Source organism: Notechis scutatus, chromosome 2 (genome assembly GCF_049901735.1).
Source record: "Notechis scutatus isolate UNSWTSFEM ecotype Mainland chromosome 2, rNotScu1.2, whole genome shotgun sequence".
NCBI classification, from domain to species: Eukaryota; Metazoa; Chordata; class Lepidosauria; order Squamata; family Elapidae; genus Notechis; species Notechis scutatus.
The window spans coordinates 66,310,963-66,329,068 of NC_142010.1; the positions used below are offsets into that span (position 1 = coordinate 66,310,963).

The 18,106-nt window shown below is 38.9% G+C and overlaps 1 protein-coding gene and 1 long non-coding RNA gene across 4 annotated transcripts in view; one reads left to right on the forward strand and one right to left on the reverse strand.

Annotated features, from left to right (window-relative positions):
* CACNA2D2 (calcium voltage-gated channel auxiliary subunit alpha2delta 2) overlaps positions 1 to 18,106 on the forward strand; it is a 681,501-nt gene that overhangs the window by 599,322 nt on the left and 64,073 nt on the right. For both annotated transcript variants that reach the window (XM_087954963.1, XM_087954964.1), the window contains exons 13-14: positions 277 to 355; positions 5,356 to 5,405. In XM_087954963.1, the coding sequence (XP_087811089.1) occupies positions 277 to 355; positions 5,356 to 5,405 (129 nt within the window). The remainder of the gene's footprint in view (positions 1 to 276; positions 356 to 5,355; positions 5,406 to 18,106) is intronic.
* Positions 3,742 to 18,106, reverse strand: part of LOC148132054 (uncharacterized) — a 112,108-nt gene continuing 97,743 nt past the window's right edge. For both annotated transcript variants that reach the window (XR_015747547.1, XR_015747546.1), the window contains one exon: positions 3,742 to 5,281. This is a non-coding gene — a long non-coding RNA (uncharacterized LOC148132054). The remainder of the gene's footprint in view (positions 5,282 to 18,106) is intronic.

Here is an 18,106-nt window from a genome sequence, read left to right on the forward strand (position 1 = left end):
TACAGTAAGCCTTTTTCACATTTTTAGGATGAATGGCAGGTCTTTATATATATATTTAGGAAAGAAGTTGACTAGTGGTCATACTGACTGATGTGACATCATTATCCTATTCATGACATAGGAGATTTTGCTAATATTTGAATTAGCATATTGGTAAATTTCATTTAAAAGAGTTTACAATGAAGCCATTTAAGTATGGGATAGAGTAAGGGAATGATATATTCATTTACTCCCTTTGGTAGACATCCGCCTTATCTGTTGGTTGTTTTGTTCCAGGTACGAGTATTCACCTTTTCTGTTGGACAGCATAACTATGATGTCACTCCCCTGCAGTGGATGGCTTGTGCTAATAAAGGTAGGTTGCCTTATCCTGCCTCTTCTTCAAAACATTCGGTTTTGCTCAGGAGCAAAATTGCCTTCTCTTACTGTAGTGTATAAAGTGGGGGAATGGGACATACCCTCTGCTGGTCAAAAGTTAGCTGGCTATTTTCCAGAGATTGGAGCCCTTTTTTACTTGGGTCACAGCTATCCTTCTGTATTTTCATGAAGGGCTGTTGATGATGGGAGCTGAATTCCTAATAAATCTGGACAACATCTGGAGGGAACAGAAGAAGGGGGTGTTCCATATTGAAAGATTAAATGATTAACGCACTATTGCTTATCTATTTTCCGGATAATCTTACCTAGGAGAATGGTAATATTATTTAGTTGAAAGGGATTTCAACTAATTGCAATATATAAGGAAATTAATTAAATTACCCATGAGAGGTAATTTCAACCCCTTCTTCATACCCTCCATCCAACCCACAACTTCCACAAGTAAACTCTTCCACAGTTGTACAAATTAGTTTTTTTCTAATACTTCTAATACTTACAGTATATGAAGTCTAGGTAGCTGCAACTTAAACCCATTATTTCTGGTCCTACTTTCTATGTCCATGGAAAATAGTTATTCACTAGCTATATACCAGTCATTGACAAGGGCAGATATTTTTCTTTGGGGGAAAGGGGAGCATAGAAAAAGAGCTATAAGAAAAGCACTTCCAGACAAAGGACGTTCCACACCAAGGTTCAGCAGTTTCATCTTTTGCTCCTTAACCTGAATTATGGGGAGGAGGTTCGGCTTTGGCTTGTTTCTTTTGAGAAAAGAAGGAATTCTAGGAGAATCCAGGAGAACCATATGTGGAAGATGCCATTACCAGAATTAATAGAACTCACACTTTGTGTAAAAAAAATGGCAGGGATGTGAATTACACAAATGAAAGTCTGGTAATATACAAAAACCCGTATGCTGTTAGCGGGTCCGTGGATATTATCCCTTAGCTCATTTCCTCTCTTGCGCCTGATAACTAATGTGACCACAGACCCCTTTATAAGGTCTCTGAAGCTGCTCCCCACCCCACCTACTCCTCTGAGGGCTTGTTACATTCAGACAGTCTTTTAAACTCCTCACCTTCCTCTGTATCGGAAACCTTCTTGCTGTCTCTCATTTATCTGAAATTGCCTTGTGTGCCCTTTTGTTCCCCAGGGCTGGCTTTCTGTTCACACAGTCTGTATCTTTCAGCAGGTGGTGGAAGTCTGTGAACCTTTGGGCTGGCAGTAATCCATCTTCCCATTGTTCTGCCCTGTGGAAAAACCTCTAGACAGAATAGCCAAGTGCCCACTTCTCTCTTTTTATCCACTCTACTCCCTTGTCCTTTTCCATCTCAGATCAGCGGTGCAGGTAGCAACTAATTCTCATTGTAATTCTAATGTTACTCTCCCTTTTAGGCCTTAAGTATTTCTTCCTCCTTCCAGCCATCATCATGCATCATTGTATGTCTGCAAGTGTTTTGATTGCCACTACATCCAAGTAGAGAAGCTTGGTGAAAAGAAACTTCTAAGAGTTTTGCTCAATTTATATTAGCTGCTGCCATTTTCTGGCCAGTCCACTTTTTTTTTTTTTCATATGGTCAAGTAATGCAGGATCAGAATCAATTGCCAAGGTTTGCTTTCAACTTTTTAAAAATCAAGTTTGAAGAAGCACAGCTATCAACTGCTTCACTGAATTAATTAATTTGTATAGAACAAGGCTTACCAGAATTAACCTAGAAACTGATGTAAATACAATTCCAAGTTATTTGAAGGTGAGGATGAAAATTGATTCAATGGTCCTTTTGTTGCTGTGCTCCAAGATGCCACCGAAGTCACAATAAACTAATAAGGTTACCCAACTGAAATAAGATCTTTGAAATATCTTTTCACTGATTATTAATACTAAACCAGGCTTCATCAACCCAGGGATTTTCAGATGAGTTGGCACAGTGACTCTCGGAATCTCCAGCCATTGTCCTATACTAAACACAGTAATTTGTCCCCAACAGACATTAGTTGAGTGGACCTTTGGATTAGGTTATAAGGTATCTTAAAAGATACAAATAGAAACCTACTGCATTTTATAAATCATTTCCAAAATTAAATTCACTGTGATTTAAATTAAACTCAAGTACATCAGATGTGTGCAACTGACGTGAAGATTTTTACTGAACAGGAACCTACAAATCATACATGTTGAGCAGAGAATTTGAGAATATGGTTCCTTCATCTTTATTCTGCCACCACTTTTTATTGTATTTTGTTTATTAAGTTTGTTTGTTGCTCATCTTTCAATGCCCCCCACCCCCAGATATTTCCTTACTGTTTATTCATGTAAATTCCTGATGCTCATTCCCTGTCTCTCAATAAGAATATTAATAAGAACCTCATGTACTGTAACATCTAGTTCCCCCAAAAAGCTTAATTTTAGAAAAGAGAGAGATTTTGACAATTATTTAAACCCCGTGGATGTTTTGTTTTGTTTGTTGACTTCCTTATTTTAATGATTTGTAGATATATGAACCCCTTCAGCTTCCTTTTTCCATATTCTCTTTAAAAACCCACCTGTTTCTGACTGAAGGTTCTGTGTGCTGCTTTGTTCTTGCAGCCTTTGTTCTGAAGGGCATGTGAAGCAGGAGGAAACCCTTTGTTTCTTGAGAGTTTTGTAATCTCCCGCTGCTGATCCCCCAGGTCTGGGTTTTTGACATCAAAGATATTTGGACAGCAACAGTGACATCATACTTAGGAAAAGCTCCATTGTCAACAGCAGGAACTTCTGAAGGAGAGAGAGAAAGATATAGGTAGTTAGAAAAGAGAAGTATCCTATTGTTACTGATAGCAAGCTACCCCCATAACTTTCTCAGGAATAAAAAGAGCCAACTCGTTTCAAAATGCCAGGAAGGGAAAGCTCATGGCTCTATTGTTGCACAGCAGAAGCTGCATGAAGTGCAAGATGATTGAGTGGGCAAGAAAGAGCAGAGGAGAGAAATCTTGAGAAAGAGAAGTTTTCCATAAAATAGATGTTCCATTATTATATTGGTTAGATGGCACATTTGGAAGCATCAGGATGGAGAAAGCTGTCATAATACTTCCGGCTTTTAATCACAGGAGAAAGAAATCTGTAAACAAATAGGAAACATGCAGATTAAACAAGGAGAGACTGTTACAACTTATATAAATCTTTGTGACTAGAGCTGGTTTGTAAAAAAAGAACCAAGAACTCAGGAGAAACCACTCTTACTTTACAATCCATCCCACTAAGCACCACAATTTTTTCTCAGGAATTGCATGCAGTCCCATGGCCAGATTCAAGTCATTCCAGAACTATTTAGAAACTGCAATCAAGTAGGATAGAAAATAGAGATTGATGTGGGATGAAAACTTTTGAGGTACCAGAGTGGGTGTCAAACTCTGGCTCCTGACCTTTACAAATACCACATCTCCAGCTGAGGTAGCTCCAAATCTTTCACATGGGATTGTTTTGATTTGTATACCATTCCCACCCTGCTTCCTGATTTAGGAAGAATCGTGCTGTGGATATTTTCAGAACAATTTGGATATTTTCAGAACAGTTTGGGATACTTTTGCATTGCTTGGGGTTTAGGAGTGGGAATGGAAACAATTTGCCACTCAGAGACTGCAGTCATTGCCACCATTAATTTTAAAAAGGAAAAAAAAAATACCACCACAAATGTGTGACTGGGTGCTAAATGTGTGGTTTCGCCCCATCCTATAGTTTAATCCCTCATTCTATCTAACAGTTGAGGCTGACATGGTTAGTACTCTCCCGATCAACCTTTTCCACATGATTTCATTCTTCTTTTTCTCCATGTTACTTTGATTACAAGATTATTCTGTGCTGAATGCATGATTTACACCCCATTAATATTCAGTCATATAACAATCTGGAGAATTTTTGGAGGCAATTCAGTTTCAATGTAATATGACATTATCATCTAACCACTTCTAAGTCTGAACAATCATCACTCCCAGTCTTAAAGTAATTTCCCTATAGCCCCAGCTGTACAGTAAAAGTTCAAACCATACAGTTTAAGCAACTTTCAGTCCACAGTAGATCTCAAGGCTGTAGCAACAAAGTTTATTTGGGTTCTTGGAGAGTTCTGCTTTTTTCTCTAAAATTGATAATTACAGTCACCTGAACTGAAATGGAGGAGATAAATTATTGCATCTTTCTAGATCAGCCCTTCGACATTTAGGTCTTGGTGACTGTAACTATCTTGGCTTCCCTGTTTACAAAATTGAAGAAATATAATGTCACATCAAGTCATTTATTGCTGATGAATTTTCTGTAAATGAAGGGTCAGAGAGAAATAAACAAAAAACTGTAAAGTTCACACAGGTAGACTGCTAAACAGACATGGTAACTGCAGAGGCAGAGGCTGTAGAGAGGTGGAAAGGGCTGGAGGCAGTGAGGGTCACAGCTGCCAAGAGTTGGACTGGGAAGAGATCAGAACAAATGGGCCTGATGGATGCACTGGTGCTAGAAAAGCAGGCATGGGTTTGAAGCCCACATATTATTAATCGTCATCATCGCACCATCAGCCAGATGTTCAGACTGGGTTTGGCATTTTTGTCTACCTATTGGATTCTTACCAAGGACCTGGGATAGGCAAATCTGGATGTATGGCAGTGTTACAGATATCGTCACAGGATGGAAGCTATTCCAAATAAAGCCGCCTTCTGCACTTGACTGATGGCAAATTTGTCAATGCCTATGCTGTTCAAGTGATGCACCAGTTGTTTTGGGATTGCACCCAAGGGCCCTGTTACTATTGGTACTACCCTTGCTTGCTTTTGCCATAGTTGTTCTATTTGTAGGTCTTTGTATTTTGTTATCTTCTCCAGATCTTTCTCTTCGCTTCTGCTGTCTCCAGGCACTGCCACATCCACTATCCAGGATTTTGTCCTGAAAACCAGTTCAAAAGATGATGTTAAAAAAAATTTCTAACATTAACTTTTGTGTGTGTGTTTTTTTTTAAGGTTATTATTTTGAAATCCCTTCCATTGGCGCTATCCGAATCAACACTCAGGTAAGAAAAGACAGAATGTGAACTCAGTCCAAAATATTTCATTTGTGATGAATTAGGAGGCAATACTGTAGAGCTAGAATTTGGGGTTTCTTTTTTTGCTCACACTTGTACAGAAGACAGCACTGAGGCTTGCATTGGAAATCAGGAGAAATTTTCACCCACTTTTCTCTTCAGTAGAAATCTGTTGAATACAAATTTTGAATTCAATCCTATATATCTGAGAATGTAAAAGAGAGCTCCATTTGTAAGTCACCTCACTTACTAGAGCAACTCCAGGTGCATTTGTTTGTTAGCAGACTAAATCAATTCACTACAAAATGAAGATATCTATCTGTCTATGTATCATCTACCTATTAAAGTTATATAACTATATACATATCATATCACCAAAGGTGGCTCACAACTAAAGACAATGTCTATGGAGATCCTCAGTCATCCAGGTCATGGTGGTCTCAAAGGTGCTTTTTCAAAAGGCAACTGGACAGTGTCTTTTCCTTGAGGAAGAAGATGTTTCACTTCTCATCCAAGAAGCTTCTTCAGTTCTGACAACTGAAGAAGCTTCTTGGGTGAGAAGTGAAACATCTTCTTCCTCAAAGAAAAAACATAGTCCAGTTGCCTTTTGAAAAAGCACCTTTGAAATGTATATTACAATGATACTATAAAAGATAAAATTCACTTTAAAAAGTAAACATTGTAAAAATATAAAGATACAACCCTAGGCAAACAGAGGATAAAAATAACCAGCTCAGCAGTGGAGCAATCTCCAGTAACCTGAAAGCTTCAGACCTCATGATGTAACCATTCTATCCACACTGGTCCGATAGAAGATGATAAATGTTTTTCAACTTCATAATAGAGACCTGAGAGTGGTTAACTGGCCTAAAGCTAGCTAGCTAGCCAGAACTCACTGTCCTGGCTTCTACACTGCTTTTAATTGCTGCACCAAACTAGCTCTCATTGATAGAGAGAAATAGACAAATGTTATTGCAGACCAAGGTAGAGACTGCTATTGACCAAGACAGTCCATGTTCGTGTGTATATCTTCATCCATGGTATAAGGCAGGGGTGGGCAACTATGGCCCTTTTATGAATTATGGACTTCAACTCCCAGAATTCCTGAGCAAGCCATGCTTGCTCAGGAATTCTGGGAGTTGAAGTCCATAATTCATAAAAGGGCCATAGTTGCCCACCCCTGGTATAAGGAGTCCTCAACTTAGAATTGTAAAGGATGTTTTCCAGAAAAAAATATATATAAATCTTGCCAAGTGACCATGGAACACTGCAACCATCCATAAAGGCAAGCTGATTGTCAAGTGCCTGAAATGAGGATGGGGGTGCCACTTTGGGGGGGTGGGGTACCTCTATTAACTCTGGAACTGGGTCATAAGTACATTTTAGGAGCGTCCATCCTAACTGCAAATGGTCTCTGCAAGGACTACCTATAGCCCATTTCAGTGGGAAGAACTAACTGTAATTTGTAAAAACCTGCATGCTGTAGTTGTTACGTAAGTCCACTTTTTTCTTTAGTCCTTGAGGGAAATACAGTTGATGCAAACCCTAACTGAAGAACTGCATAGAGAAAGTGAAAGATGGCATTTTTTAGAATTTAGTTTTTGAGGAAAAGTTCCTAATGTTCTCGTTTCAAAAGAGTTCAGGGTTTTCTTTAAGTTCACTCCTGAATCTGGCAACCATGCTATACTGAAATATGAATGCTGAGCAGGCTATAACACAGGAAAGGATCAGCCCCATTGCAACATGAATTGACTTAGTTTGAATGAATACGGTGATATTAATAAACTCAGTCCGTTTCAGCCTTTCTGAAACATTCTTGTCTCCTGACAGCAGAATTTGAAGTTCCAGCAAATGTCTCCAGTCCTACAATCAGAGCTGTTTTATCTGGCAATATCATGGATTGCCTTGTTCTGTGTGCAAAGCACCATTGTGTAATAAAGACATAGCCATTTCTTTAAGAGGAATATCTTCCCTACATCCTATATTTCCATATTGATACTCCACAGTAGGAATCTGCTCTACTGCAGTAGGTTCATGTAATGTGCATGTAACTTTGCAAGTTGTCTTAATTACTTCTTCGATACTCCTGCTCTGCCATTTTCTTGGCTCACAAGAATGTGTTAGTTCCCCTCTTGCAATAGCCTCATGTTCTTCCTGATTTGATCATCTTCATACAAAGCTCCCCTAATATCCAAACCAGTAGAGACCTGCTCACGAAGGAAGTGCTTGTGTGCAAGGACTTATATTTATGTGACTGATTATTAAAACTTTGTGCCTGAATCAGCATGTCGAGGAACAAGCCAAATTGCCAGATCTGTCAAGCTATTAAAGCCGACAGGCAGCATGTGAGGGAAAGAGCATGGCATGAGTTATTAGTGCCCTGGAAATGGGGTGACGAGGCAGAGCTAATAGCTTTCTATTCAAATGATGCCTGAATCTTCAGGTCTAAAAGTACAGGGAAAATGGGGGAAGTAGAGGAAAGTGAGGCAGAGGGCTTTGTGCATCTGTACCGCATGCATAAATACTGTGGGAAGAGTTAACCTGGGTGATTCTTGAAACACAGAAACTATCTGTAGTTTTTGTCTGAACTTCTTCTAGGAGCCCGGTTTTTGAATAATTGTTCCCCCAGGCCTCCTGATTTTCAAAACCCAGGAAGAAAATACACAAACTTGATGTTATTTAGACGGATAACCCAACTGTTTAGCTTCAGTAGCACTTTGAAAAACGGTTTCTTTTAACGCTTAAAACTAATGAGCATTTCTGCCCTGTGATAGCCCCTGTCTGCTTTTTTCCAGCTGTTACATATGCCAACTGATGCATGCAGCATTTCAATAAAAGTCAGTGAAAGGGATAGGTAGAAGAATTAATGTTAAGCCAAGTTCATATATGCTAAAAAGAGCGGAAAACCACCCTTTCTTCCTGTCCCATTTTGGGCGGGGGAGAATGAACCTGATGTATTAGTGAAGTGAAGACAGTGATACTGAGTCAGAATTGCTTTGTGCAAACCAAGGCTTAAAATACTTCCAGGAGGTTTCAATTATAAGAACAGGATATAATCATGCTATGTGGTAATAACAAATGCAGCCTCCCGGTGTGGATCCATATGGTGCCATCCATACACAAGAGGGAGATTATTGGCAATCTTAGAAAAACTCCTGAGGTTTGCAAAGCAATAAACCAAAAATTAAAATAAAATAAAATAAACAATAATAAAATAAAATGTCCCCGTAAGAGTTCAAGGCAGGAATGCTGGCTGGATTGTTGGTGGAGAATATGAGGCAGAAATGGGATGCAAAGGAACACAAAGAGAGAATTTCTGGCTGGCTGACTTATAACAAACAATTCTGCAATGTTGTAATACTATAATGTGATACTTGAAGAATCAACTGTGTGGTCCCTTTATTACTAGTGGACTTCAACTCCCATACCAGTAATTACAGGACCTAAAACCCAATCAAAATGATTTCAGGCAGTACTATTTTTCTGTCTCCACCTAATTAGATCTCAACGATATATACCAAATCTGTCCATTTCATCATCACTAAATTATAAACACCTTTGTTGTAGATGGACATGGTATTTTTCAGGAGCAGCTAGACATCAAAGCTCCCAGCAATCGAATCACTTTGGGCTCACAGTAGATGAGATTTGCATCATATATAGAAGAAAAAGATCCACATTTTGGAACTGACAAACATCCACTGAGAACCACTGCATTTCATTATAGAACTGTTGTGTGTGGGAGGAAAAATATCTTTATAGTTTCTTCCCTTATTATTACGATCTGATCTTATTTTGATTTTGCAGTTATTGATTCTAGCTCTTTTTTTCATAATTGCACATAATAACCCTAACTCTGACTTTGATATGACATTTAAAAATATTGTTTGCTTTGAATTTCCATTGATTAGTGCAGTATTTTGAATTCTGCTTCACCTTATACATAATATTTAAAAACAAATGTCATGAAAAAATAACTCTAGGGTTAATAACTGTAGAGTTAATATTGCTTAATGGAAGCCTATACATTATGTGTTCTAAGAACTATATACATGCTTCAAGCCCTGTCAGCCTATGAAGTCAAGATACATTGACTGTTGCAATAGCCCTAACTGAATCTGTAAATGCCTGCTTCAAAGGAGCAGACCTGGGAGTTGAAGTCAACAAGTTAAACTCAACAAAAGGACCATAGTTCCCCACCCCTAGATTAGAAGGTCAGTGACCTGGGGTTGCGCAGATAGGGGTTCAAGATCTGAAAGACAGGCCAAGATCATTTCCAATTTTTTCTCTTATTTCATTCAAGACAAAGACAGAAATAAGTGGGATATAAGCCAAGCTGCCTCAGAATATTGAGATAATTTGACTTTTTACCAGTTTCAAAATTGCTATTTTTTGCATTCTTTAGCCATTTATTTTCCACCTCCCAACTTATAGCCTGACACAATAAGGTATTTTTTCTGTAGACTTGCATTTGGTTTCAAAAGCATTCTAACTAAATAAGTCTTAACACTATATAATGTGACCCTAAAATATGTTGGTTCCCTAACAATACATTCACCAATTCCAAGGTACTAATTCCTTGTACTACTCTAAGTCTAAGGAAAGGGCTTAGTTAATTAACTGACATTTTACTATCTGCTCTCAGGTGGAAGAGTTATATGTATGATATTCTTATTTTTGGTCTCTTTCAACACCAGTCAAACTTTGGGGTCATCTGGCTGTGTCTTCTCACAGTGTTTTTTTTCCTTTCGCTATTCTTTTTCCCAAAGTTGCTGAGAACACTTCAGTGACTATTCGTCAAGTCTCATTCAGTGCCTTTAAATCCTAATTAATGTCAACTGCTCATCCCTGTTTTAGATTTACTAGCCAACCTTACTCTGGATAGAAAACAATAGTATATAGTCTAACTTCAACAGCTATTAAAGTCATCTAGTCCATTTTAGTTACCAACCAGCTCTTTCACTGCTCAACTTCTTCTCCCTAGAATTCTCTCAGATCTTGATGTATTCTTCTGGAAAAGACCGATGTCAAGTCCATATGAACTGCCTCCTTCTCTTGTGAACAGTTTGTCCTATAAGGAGCTAAACCATCTTATTCCTAGTTTCTTATCATCAAAGTCCAAAGCTTAAAAAAGAATTAGTGGAGTAATCGCCATCCTCCCAATCCCTATCCCATAGTTCACACAGAGATGTGGATCTGTGGTCAGCACCAAAGAAAAGTTGACTGGTGTCTTGTCATAGTTATATTGAAAGCTAGTTATCCCTGGTTCGTTCAGAAACTCACAGGATAGTTTTAACCATAGTCACACAGTCTTACCTGTACTAATTCTAATGAATAATAAAAGCTAAGCTCCTGTTAAGAAATATGGAATACAGACTGAAGAAATACAGCAGTATTTTGAAGAACAAACAATAGATACAAACTCAAGGTTAATCGCACCAAACTTGATTGCAGGAAATACAACTTCAGCAACAGAGTGGTCAATGTCTGGAATACTCTACCTGACTCGGTGGTTTCTTCCCTAAACCCCAAAAACTTTAACCTTAGACTGTCTACTATTGACCTCACCCCTTTCCTAAGAGGTCTATAGGGGGCGTGCATAAGCGCACCAACGTGCCTACCGTCCCTGTCCTATTGTTTCTTTTATTTTATTTTTTCTTATATGTATCCATGTATTCATAACTATGTTTTTACTTATACCTATTATCTTGTAAGCAATTGACATACATACATACATACATACATACATACATACATACATACATACATAAATAAATAATATTTGCAATGGATAACCAGAAACTAGAGAATAGCTGAGATTTTCTTCCTCCATAAGTCTGCCCTTGAAGGAAGAAATCTAACTTTAGACTGTCTTTCTTTCTTCTGCAGAAACATCCAAGACCCATGCCTCTCTGATATTGAAGTCTTGTTATTAGCAAATGCAAAAAAAAAATTCATAGTATTGTGGGCAGATCAGAAACAGTTTAATTCCACAAAAAGCACATCTCTCTTGTTTCCTGACACAGTTGTGAACAAGCAGGATCGTGCTTGATAATTTCCCCTCAAAGCAAACATTCCAAACCGGTCTTAGTTGTGTGGAATAAAGTGTGATACTAGATTGTTCCTCTTAGCACAGAGTGAAAAGAAGTGTGCGATGCGGGGATGATAGGCAAGCAGCTGCTGTACAGATGGTGCTGCTGTTAGGTGTGGGGAGAGATTAAATTGACTGTCACTGGGGTGCTTTTCAAAATCTAGATCTCCTGAAGTTGCTAGAGTATAAACAAGAGGTTGTCAAAAAGCTAACATGGGAAGGTGTGCATTACTACAAAGGAAGCCAAGCAGCGGGGGGGATGGGAAGGGACCCAAGCTGAACTCTGGCATCCTTTCCAAAATTTTTGAGATCCGGATTCTGACTCCACAAGAGGACTAAAACTATGTTTTATCGAAATAAGCTAACAGAATCTTGCAAGTCTGATTTTTCCCCCTCCTCGCCCTCTTATACCCTAGGGAGTCAGGGAGGAACCATCGCAAGTCTCTTCCTAATACTGTCTCCTTTCCCAGGGCTCAAGGTATGCTTCTGCCCCTTTTGTTTTCATAGCGGCTTCTACATTTTTTCTCAAGGCCTTCTCCATGGCTCTCTACACCTCCTAGACAATCAATGTCTTCTCAAAGGACTCCATTCTTTCCCTGTTTCTGGATCGGATTTGGCACCTTCCAGAATGCTAAACCATGGGTTAAATGGAAACAGAAACAAGAAGCCATCCATACTGAGCAAGGCTTACCATATTTTTACTGACCAAGCCCACGAAAAATCAATATTGTCCGATTCTAACCACTGCTTTTCTAGGTCGAGTTTGGCATTCCTTGTTGGAATCTCTTCTGATTTAGAAGGATCCTAGCAAAATGCATTTCTGTATAGCTCAGCAGGATCCTGTACAATTTTACAGCAAAGTATTCAGCATGTCCACTCCCCCTTAGGGAACTATAAAGGTTAATAGCTCATTACTGAATATTTATTTCTGGTGACGCGAGTCCAGATTTTGACAGGAGCTTCCCCTCTGGGTTGCCAATTCATACTTCTCTGCGTGCTGAGAAGACAATATTCAATGGTGTAAGCGTGCCATCTGGTGGACGTTGCCTAATATGATAGCCCATTATCTTAGAAAAATCCCTAATGTCACCTTGAGAATCTTGTCATTTGCCCAGAGACTGGGAAAGAGAGGTGCCAATTAAGCAACGGGATAATGAAGTGAGAAGAGAGAATGCTTAATTCTTTCTCCTTCTCTTGATGTTTTGGCCTCCTCATGCTTTGTTCCTTCACAGACAGAAAAGATAGAGGAAACGGATTATAAAACTCCCCCCTCCCAATTCTTAGTTTAAACTCATGGTTACAGAACCGCTTCTCCAAATGTTCTCTGATTATCTTAGGGCTTTTTTTAAAATCACCTTGCATCAAACTATGGCATAGGCATGCCTGCCAGTATCTTTTCCCTGTTGGGCCTCCATGGCCCTTTACTGAAAAGAATTGCCTAGCCCTGAATTCAGTCATCCTTCAGAGGTGGCTATCTGGTCTCTTGACCTCCAAAGATGATGAACCCGCCATTTCTAGTCATGTAGAACCAGGAGAGAAGCTCTGACATGGTCTCTTTTTGACAAAGCCATGCTGACTATTAGCAATCATGAGGTTCTTATAAATAGCCTGCTTTATTATTTGCTCTAATATGTTTCCAGTTATTGATGTTAGGTTCACAGTATATAGTGGGCTCCCCCACCTGATTTTCTGAAAGAGAAAGATCACATTTCCTCGTCTATCCTCTGGCACATTTCTTCAGAAAGTTGACACCGTTCTTGGCAGATCTTCAGTCTGCTTCTTCAGTATTCTAGGGTATATTTCATCAGGGATCTGGGCCAAGAGAGAAGATCTTCTACTATTTATTTATTTTCTTTTATGTACACTGAGAGCATATGCACCAAAGACAAATTCCTTGTGTGTCCAATCACACTTGGCCAATAAAGAATTCTAATTCTATTCTATTCATGCTGACCTGCAGCCCTCCCCTGTTGTGTTTGTTTCTTGACTGTGCCACTCAAATTACTATTTCCTTTCAGTAGAAAGACAACACAGAAATTAAATTTAAATTAAATTAAGAAAATATATTTTTCTCTTAGACATCAGTGTACGCTTCTCCATTTAGACCAGGGAGTTGAAGTCCACAAGTCTTAAAGTTGCCAAGGTTGGACACCCCTGATTTAGACCATGGTCCCTTATGGCTGTCTCAGGAATTCTAGGCGTTGAAGACCACATATCGTAAAGGAGAGGCATGGTTGCCCACCCTATTTTAGACTAAGCAGTAACCCCCCCTCCAGCCTCTTTTGTTTTCCTTTTGCTCATGGCATATTTGAAGACCTTTTTGTCTGGATAGTTTTGCCTCTCTTGCTAAACTTAGCTTGTTTTCTACCTCTGCCTTCCTGACTTCATGCCTGTATTCATGAGTGGAGAATTTGTAAATTTCCTTAAGTATTCTCCGTTCTTTCCATTTTTAATACACGTCCTTCTTCAGCCTCAGCCCCTTCAGAAACTGCCTATTAAACCACATTGGGTTAGGTTTAGACAACGCCTAGCTTTCTTCCTCAGTGTATTGCTTGAGGCTGTGTCATCTTTAATTTTCTTTTCAAGAAGTCCCAGCTGCCTGCAACACCTTTGCCTTTAAGGTTTTCTTGTCACAACATTTTCTGTATTATTTCTCTTCGTTAATTGTAATCTGCCTTTCTAAACTTCATGATTTCTGCTTGACTGTTTTTTATCTTTTATTGTTTTTTTATCTTTTATTTTTTACTGTTAAAATCAAGAATTCTAACACTTGCATTCAAAAAGTCCACTACCTTAATACCTTAAAATCAACTCCTTTTTACCACAGACCAAGTCTATTGTTGCAAATCTCCTTGTCTCAACCTGGAAGAAAAAATGATCATCAGTATTCATCTAGAATTTATCTGACTTCTTCTGTTTTGGCAATTAGATTTTAGATGTTTGGGTAATTGAAATTTCCTGTTATAATTATTTCATGGTTTTGAGACTTTAGTTACCAGTTTTAATGAATATCATCTATCTCTTCTGACTGACTGGTAATCTGCAGGGCAGTATTTCTCAACCTTGGCAAAGTTAGATGTGTGGACTTCAACTCCCATAACTCCCTAGCTAGCAAGATGAAGTCCATGCATCTTAAAATTTCCAAGGTTGAGAAACACTGCTTTTGGGGGATCATTTGCATATGACATGCCATGAGTGAGACACACTGGCATTGCAATCATATTTTTCCCTTATTCCAGTATGCTCCAAGTGTGTCAAATCTATTTATCACCTATTAGTTTCAAGTAAGTCAATTTATTGCAGTGGCTTGAAACCGAAACAATAGAGAAGGATAAAGTTTGAGAAGATGCAGCAAAGGTTATACTGACGCTGCTAACTCCTGACTCAAGGTTGGTGTTCTGACCCAGCTTCCAAACACAACAAACCCTCTGTAGGTAAATCAATGATTCCTTCATTAGGAGCTCCAGCAGCCCCAGCAAAAAGTCTCTCACAGCAAGCTGTGACACAAGTCCAGCAGGGAGATGAATAGTTATCTGCCACATCTGTTCATCTCCTCCCTCTGCCTTTTATCCCCAGAGCTAGGGTGGGGCTTCGCTAGCAGTAGTGGCTCTTCCGTCCCAAGGATTGTCCTATAGATTTCCACTGCTCTCCTCTCCTCTGCCTTCTGTGCATCCACATGTCAGGCACTGAACCCAGCTGTTCCTCCTCTTTGTCATCAGCTACCTCCAGACCTGGGGGCTGTTGACTCGTCTGATGGATGGCCCAGGCTCCGCCTCTGTCTCTATCTCTGGCAGCTCCATTCCCTCTCTCCCCCCTCGGAGCTCTCAGTTTGCCTTGATGCTGGCCCTGACTCCCACACTGCCTCCTTATCTGATTCAGCTGCTGGAGGGGCTGGCGACCAACAGGCCACAATAATTGGGCAGAGCAGTAAGGAAACATCTCCCACTTTTCCTAACCCAAACAAAATGAGCTCTATAGTAGTGGTGGACATGTGGTCCTGATTCTAACTACATGCAATCTGTACTGAAAAATGAGAGTTTGTTATACAATTTTGTCATCCTGCCAACTCCATTCATGTTGTTGCTCTATCTTCATTTACATATGGCTCAAACTGTGGGTTCTGATCCACTTCTAATTTATTTCAGAACTAATGCAGCCTAATGCATCAACAAAAGTGATAAGAAAAGTGCATGCCTCTAATATGTAGTTTAGACCTCACTTTTCTTTTTAAAAAACATGCTCTTTTCTACAACTGTAATCTGAATACACTCCTACCTCCATACAACCTGACAACCTTAATAACATTCTGACTGAATGGCTTCCCACACTTGCGGTATTTATTTCTGTCTTCTTTATTTGTATGTTTAAAACAATATTGAATAAAATGGATGCCTGAAGCAATCCTAAAATATTTTGCCTATGTTGCCTCTGCAGAATCTATATTTTGATTTTCAGCTGGTAATCTGTTTCCTTCCTATAATTTGTGTGTGTTTCATCAGATGCTATGGCAGTCTGATATCCAAATGCTAGAAAGGAAAAAAATCTAGTTTTAAAATTATTATTATTATTATTATTATTATTATTATTATTATTATTATTATTATTATTATTATTATTAAACAACTCATATCACAAATACCTGTTAGATCCAGCCAGCTGCTGCCTTATTGGATTTGTAGTACGTGCCTTACAATAGATTCCACAAAGCTAGTGCTTTTATTTTGAATTACATCTTTAAACCCAATTTTAATATCAGAGAATGATGGAATATGTAATCTAAAATAAAGTATCTGGCAGATTGGGAAATTGGGCATAAATTGCATGTGATATTCAGAGAATGGTGCTTGAGTCTGGGACAGTTTTCTCAATAGGTAAATCTTTTCCTCTGCTTCCAATCCCAAGAGGGCTAAAAACAGGGGTGAAATCATCTTTTGACTTTCAGATATATTCCAGATTTTATATCTTTCTCCTTTGTTTCACAGAATAAAAGGTGAATCACTTAAAGCTGAAACCCCAGTCTTAATTTTTTGGTCCTCCACTTGAGTCTGGGAACTTGGGTGATTAAAAAAAAATACATGTGGAAATTAGCAAAGAGCTGCGGGAGGGAGGAGAGAAAATGGCACTGCATATTTTGCTCATTTCAGTTTCTTTTTGCCCTATTCCTTTACTTCATGGTGAATTGCTTTTTGAATTGCTATTAAAGCAAGTTAAATCCCCTGTCTTGTACTTTTGAATATAGAAGATTGAATACCTGAGGAAGGGAGGGAGGGAGGGAGGGAGGGAGGGAGGGAGGGAGGAGGAGGAAGGGAGGAAGGAAGGAAGGAAGGAAGGAAGGAAGGAAGGAAGGAAGGAAGGAAGGAAGGAAGGAAGACTCAGAGACTATGCTAAAGAAATGCAAAATCAATTAGTCCAACCCTGCATCTTCTCCACTATCACCTCAAGGGGAGGCTAATCTCTTCCATTTCTGAATCATCTGCTAGAAAGGAGTTTAGGGATATGCTTTGTGTCTTTGGGATGACCTGCTAAGGGGCATACTTTCTCTTGAGCCAAGTTTTCTCTCCACTCCTAAACTTAGTTGCTTTGGAGAAAGAAGTTTCATCCCCATGCTTCATGCGGCCCAAGGAGAAAGGAGATTGGAGCATATCCTTGTTTCATCAGAATTGTGAGACATTACATACTGCTCAAGCAACATAGTTCTGTCATCTCCTGTTATTTCAAGACCAATTTCACCTCTATAGCAATACTTATTCATTTCATGTATCAATCTAGTATCTCTGCTGTATATACTATAGAGCACAAGATACTATATAGAAAATAGAACTACATACTCTCTATTCTAGATTGGACTAAAAATCTAGATATCCAGCTCTTCTAACTGCTTATTGAAAAGCATAATTTAGTACATGGGTCTCTTGGTAACTTTAAGACTTGTGGACTTCAACTCCCAGCTTTACTGGCTGAGGAATTTTGGGAGCTGAAGTCCACAAGTCTTAAAGTTAACACGGTTGGAGATCCCTGACCTAGCAGGTATATGGATATTCTAGTTATCCAAACTTATTTAGATCATGAGATGGTTTGGGAGGACATAAAATATATAACAATTTTTTCCTATATTTTGTGAGTTTCAGATGCACTGTAGCTTGACTTTTCATCTATTGTTTGAATATTCTTCCCTTTAGAAGTTATTTCAGCAATCAACAAGCCTTTTTTTAAAACTAAGAATAATGTATAGGGGTGCGTGCGTGCGTGCGTGTATATATGTATGTATGTATAATGTGACATCTGATCATCTAAAGACTTGTTGCCAGATGACCCTGCTATTGAATATGTTGATAGCTTGGTTAAAAGTAAATATGAAAAATTATGCTAGCAGATAACACTGTGTTCTGTTTGCCATTTGGCTTTTATGGTCATTTTCATTGATTTCAGCCACAGACCTGTGCAGACTTCCAGTCTCTTTTAAATTAACAAATAAATGTGTATTTCTTTCAGTTAAACTGCAAATTGCTAACAGCACCACACACCTTACACTGTCACCACCTCCAAGTCTTTCCTGGCTATCTGTGCATTGCTCCATTTAAAGAGCAGAACATCTTTA